The 5,297-nt window shown below is 38.0% G+C and overlaps 1 protein-coding gene across 1 annotated transcript; it reads right to left on the minus strand.

The window, feature by feature from the left end:
- Window positions 1–2,067: 2,067 nt before the first annotated feature.
- LOC131656186 (beta-1,3-galactosyltransferase 7-like) lies at window positions 2,068–5,076 on the minus strand. Its single transcript, XM_058925947.1, has 11 exons — window positions 4,746–5,076; window positions 4,460–4,559; window positions 4,320–4,378; window positions 3,991–4,193; window positions 3,785–3,848; window positions 3,584–3,656; window positions 3,367–3,487; window positions 3,144–3,231; window positions 2,922–3,047; window positions 2,692–2,801; window positions 2,068–2,562 (listed from the first exon to the last, which is right to left on the minus strand). The coding sequence occupies exons 1-11, from the start codon at window positions 4,835–4,837 to the stop codon at window positions 2,414–2,416; spliced, it is 1,185 nt and encodes a 394-aa protein (XP_058781930.1). The 5' UTR covers window positions 4,838–5,076; the 3' UTR covers window positions 2,068–2,413.
- Window positions 5,077–5,297: the final 221 nt, after the last annotated feature.

The raw sequence follows: 5,297 nt of genomic DNA on the forward strand, positions 1-5,297 counted from the left end.
AAATTACACAAGATGACAATTCAACAAAACGATCTCCTTCCTACTTTGAACATGTTGATTCATCGTTGCCGGAAATTCAAGAGACACCGAAGTCCACGTGTAGTGGTAACAAAGGAGCCCGTATTTCGAAGCCACCTCGCACACCGCCGATCAAAAAATCACCGATTGTCTACATTGATGAGATGCCACTTTTCATGCACAAATATATCGATAACATCGTTGATGTTGGAGGCGACGGTAATTGTGGATATCGGGCCGTTGCGGGTTTGCTCGGTAAAGGGGAAAATAATCACATTTTAGTCCGACGGGAGCTCATTGCGGAGTTGACTTCGTATCGTGATATCTACGGCCGACTATATGAAAATCAAGAAAAGTTTGCAAAAATTCATGATGCACTTGTTCCATCACTTACCGGTATCGCTCCGGTTTCGAAGTGGATGTCATTCCCCGAGATGGGTCATCTAATAGCAAGTGCATATGATATGGTGTGCGTCGATTTGACGAGGTTCGGATTATGTGAGACTTTCTTTCCACTTCATAGTCGACCGCCGTTGGATGCGTCGGGCCGCGTCATATGCATCGGGTATCTACGATCGCGGCACTTCGTTCAAGTGTTTTTGAAACCGGGTTGTCCTATACCGGCTACTTCTTGTCAATGGACGGCACATCGTTCAAATGAGGCGGAGACTTGGCCGGATCCGTTCGTTGCGAGGATGGCGGAGTTTGAAGAAATGATGAGCAAGGAGCGCGAGCAAAATAGAGAGCGTTCGAAGAACGTGCCTATTTTGGACTTAGGATCCACCGATTGGTTCGGTGAATTTTAGTTCGTTCCGGATCGTTTTTTGTTTGTAACGATCATTTTTTGTATGTATTGTTGTTTATCATGTAAAATCGGACCGATTCAATACATATATAATATAAGTATGTTTTATGTCATCAATGTCTATTTTATGCCTATTTTGTATGCTTTTGGTATTGTTTACACAAAATAGAATGCAATCAACAAAATGTAAAATTTATGTCTGTTTCTGCATAATTCCGAAATGAACTTCCGAAATATACATGTCTGGAGCCTATTTTCGGAAGTTCATTTCCGAAATGTCCCCTGAGGCAGGATAAGGTTTGTTGGGCCATCAATGCTCCAATAAGTCTATAAATACCACACACTCTTCTTCATCCTCTTCACACCACAAAACACAAATGACACAAACCTACCCTCACCTAGCATTCGTCTACTTTGAAACCGGCTACCCGATGCCGTTCCAATTTCGCTTCTCGCGCGACACGCCGTTTGCGGAATTGATACCGTCGCTCAACACGCTTTTGCGCTATCCCGAGAATCGAAAGGTTGTCAAGCTCGAGTACCGCTCTCCATCGCTTAACGACGAGGGAGACATTAAGTTCACACCTTTTGAGATCAAGAACGACGAAGACTTAGCGGTTATGTGGACAACGTTCGACCGATTTTCTTCGAAAGGCCCGATCGAGTTGGACGCCAAACTTCAAAGATCGGCGGACGACGTTATCAAAATGTTGACTCATCCCCACCTACCCGTGTTCAACAATATGTAACTTTGATTTTCAGTAATATTATCGTTGTAATCTTCACCCAATTAAATAAAGCGAATCGTTGTTATTTTTCATTTTGCTTCTGTCCAGACATAACTTCGGAAGTGCATTTCCGAATTCCATCATGGGGGGTGCGCTCGGAGATGAACTTCCGAAACACCACATTTTCTGAAAATTTAACTTTATTTCGGAGATGCATCTCCGAAATCAATATTTTATATTAAAAAAAAACACTTTTTCGTAAGTTCATTTCCGAAAACACCTTTTTTGCAAAAAAAAATACCGTTTCGGAAATGAACTTCCGAAACAAGGGGTAGTGTGGTAAATTCACTAGGGGTGGGCAAGAAGGTTAGGAGGTGGCTAAAGAAATTCTCTTATTTTTTGTTTGATAAAGTTGAGTCTTTGTGTGAGTTTGGTTGTTCGATTGAGAGAATCAAAAGTCATTTTAAAAACATAAAATTGATTTTGACATATCTAAATGATTGAATTGAAATTGAATTTATCAAAACATTGCTGCATTTCATTACAAGTAACAAAAAGCCAGTCTCACACAACACAAAGTGTATAACAAAAAGAACAAACAAATTAATTTAAACTTAGAAACAGTCCTACATAAATATACTCTATAGTACCACCTCTACATCATACTCAAATCCTTCATATTCATGTGTCTTTTATCTTGATCAACCAACCTTGCTTCTAAGCTTTCCACAAAAATGTTTCATGTTTATATCTCTTTTGCAGATGATTTTCATTCTAAAATCCGAAATGTTCCAGCTGCAATTTAAACAATCGGTTCGTCTTTTGACCAGGAAAAAAAACCATCCTCCTTTGGATATTATATCTAAAATAAAGCACTCCAAACAGCTCCATCCCCTTCGCCACATTTCGAGTGCACGTATTTAATCTTCTCCACTGATTTGCAGATTCCGCTGCAGCTCCAATCAAACGATGCAACGCATATGTTACCTGCTTGCGCCTTCCACTCGCAGTCTGCAAAACATTAGTTAATGGTATATAAGACATTAATATCATTTACAATTTACGAACTTAATTTAAGTTCTAATCATCTTCCAGTTTTTTAGAGTGTTTGTTGGTTACATATTTCGTGAATATATATACCTGGAGGGGTTCCACAGCACATACTGCGGTCATCAATATGCTCGACTTCGAGACCGATGAACCATGAACCAAGTGATACGTCTTCATTAGCAAATTTGTGTAAAATCGGCCTACAATCGCAATAAGAATATTTTTCAGATACTCGAAGACTCTTGATGGTGTTTACTATCACGGTCTGATCCACAAACTTAGAGATTGCATATATGAAAAACTGAAAATTGTATACATACTGGTTAATGGAAATGTAAGTGGCCAAATCTTTAGAGATTGCATATATCTGCCCGGTTGCATGTCGGAAGTATTTGTTTCCCTCTTCTCCAAACTTCCAGAACTCAGGTTCATGGTACTTGACATCCCTATATATAGAAAAAAGCCAAAAAAATGGATTAACATTAAGCCAGAATGAGATGCGTGGAGGAGGAGCCTTATAATTTGGAATTCAGTGTACATACTTTCGAGATAGAACAGGTCCAGATTTCATGCACCCAATGTAGACCCTCGGTTTTGTACGATGACGAGCAAGGGTTGCTGCTAGGACACCTAAAGAGCAACAAAGAAGAGCAAGGTTATTTTTTACGAAAATAGGACAGAGAAAAGTGGTAAAGATTTAAAGAATGTAACGGCAAGGAAACACGGGAAAGAAGTCTCGAGAATCCTAAGACAGCAGATATATACCTAAATTGACATGAACATCATCATCGACTTTGACATAGAAATCAGCATCCCATAATGCAACAGCAGTAGAAAAGAAAGTCTTTGTTTTTGCAGACAGCTCATGATACCCTTCCACATGTTGCTGTACAATAGATAGCGTAAACCAAATATTAATGTCCTGCCAAATCATCCATATTGTTTCTCACACAAAAATCGTAAGAATAACATTCAGCCTTACCAGGCGAAGGAAGTCTTTGTGTTGAGCTTCTTCTGAATCAATAGCTCGATCTAGAATGCTGTTGGAAGTTGCACTGAGACAACAATGGCAATATCGTAAACGTTAGTGTCATCAAGTAGAATCCATATAAATGACTAGATCATGTGCTAATTTGAGTGATGCACTGAAACAACAATGGCAATATCATATAAAGTATATTACCTGTGACCAATCATGAATCTGATGACGATTCCTTTCTCTCGTTCCAACTGAAGAAGTTGTTCGCCTATATCAAAACGGAGAGAACAAAAACATGATTTTTCAGAAATTAATCCATCATAATTAAACTCAAGATACCTAAAAAATAGGGATGCAAAATTCAAATAGAACTAACTTCACAGAGAAAATTTTAGGCAAGACAATTTTACCTTGAGGCATCCAAGTTTCTCTAACAGAATCACGTCGCTTCCTGCTACTGAAAGCCGTGTTTATACCTATCACTACAAACGCCTTCTTCTTTTTGGAAGCACCTTCCCCGGAATCAGTGGCCGAGCCAGTTGAGTTCTTTTCGCGAGAACTCCTAGCTGCTGCTAATTCCATTTGCAACATAGAAACTTGTTTGTCTAGAGCCCTAACATCCAAGAAATTAAAACACCAAATTACTCCAACAAAAAAAAAACTTCAATTGCAGTTTGCAACAGAATAAAAAATCTAGCAAAAAGGAAAGAGATTCAATTCAATTCAAGTTAGCACTCACTGAATAGCTTCATGGGTTTTATACAATTCATTCATTTCATCCTTAGGCTTTTCCTGCTTCTGTTATTCCAAAATTGGTAGGGTTTATTAACTTTACCAAAAGCAAAAATCAGAAATCTGAGAATATTTCATCAACCATACCTTTTTGTTAGAACAATCTTCTGAGATCAGTTGAAGTTCTTGTTGATCACGCTGATGCTTAGAAAGTATCAAACCACTTGATTCAGGTTGCTCCCACATCCTGCCACCAAAAACCCAAAACAAAAACTTCAAAACTTCAAAACCAGATCATAAAAAGTTCAAATTTTGAAACAGAAATCTGACAACCCATGATTCAAATTTCAAACCAAAATCATTCACACCTCAATGAAACACAAGATAGACAAAAAAAGAAATAATGGGTAAGAGCCCAGAAACTTAAAAAAACCTGTTTGTGATAAGCATGCCAATAAGGAAGGAAAAGACAGAGAAAATTGGAATCCATTTAGCAGAGATTTTGGTAGACGCACGAGTCTTCATCTTAATCTTAATCTATGAGTTAGGGGAAGATTGTTGGAAGATGAAGAAGCTATAAATATGGAACTTTGGTGGGAATGTCAAAGGATGAATTGGTCTTAGGTCTTTGGTTTTGGTCTCAAATTCTAATAATGTATGCTATGCTACTATGTAATGTGGAAAAAGATAGGAAGAAGAAACGTAGTGGAATAATAATTGTAATTAAATATGAAATGGAGTTTAATCTAGTTGAATATAGGTTGATAATAATTGGAGAGAGTTACACAGTAACATGAGTCATGAGTTACAGTTTGTGACACATATTGTGTGGTGGATGTACTGTCATAAGGTGTTTTTGTGTTGTTTTTGTCACATGGGCGACTTGTAAGAAATGGCAGTCTTATTTTTGTCTTAATTTATTCAATGACGATTTTTCTTTGGTTTTGGTTTATGTTTCTTTTCTTATATCTTGTGGGCGCATTGG

This window comes from Vicia villosa, linkage group LG3, assembly GCF_029867415.1.
Source record: "Vicia villosa cultivar HV-30 ecotype Madison, WI linkage group LG3, Vvil1.0, whole genome shotgun sequence".
NCBI lineage: Eukaryota > Viridiplantae > Streptophyta > Magnoliopsida > Fabales > Fabaceae > Vicia > Vicia villosa.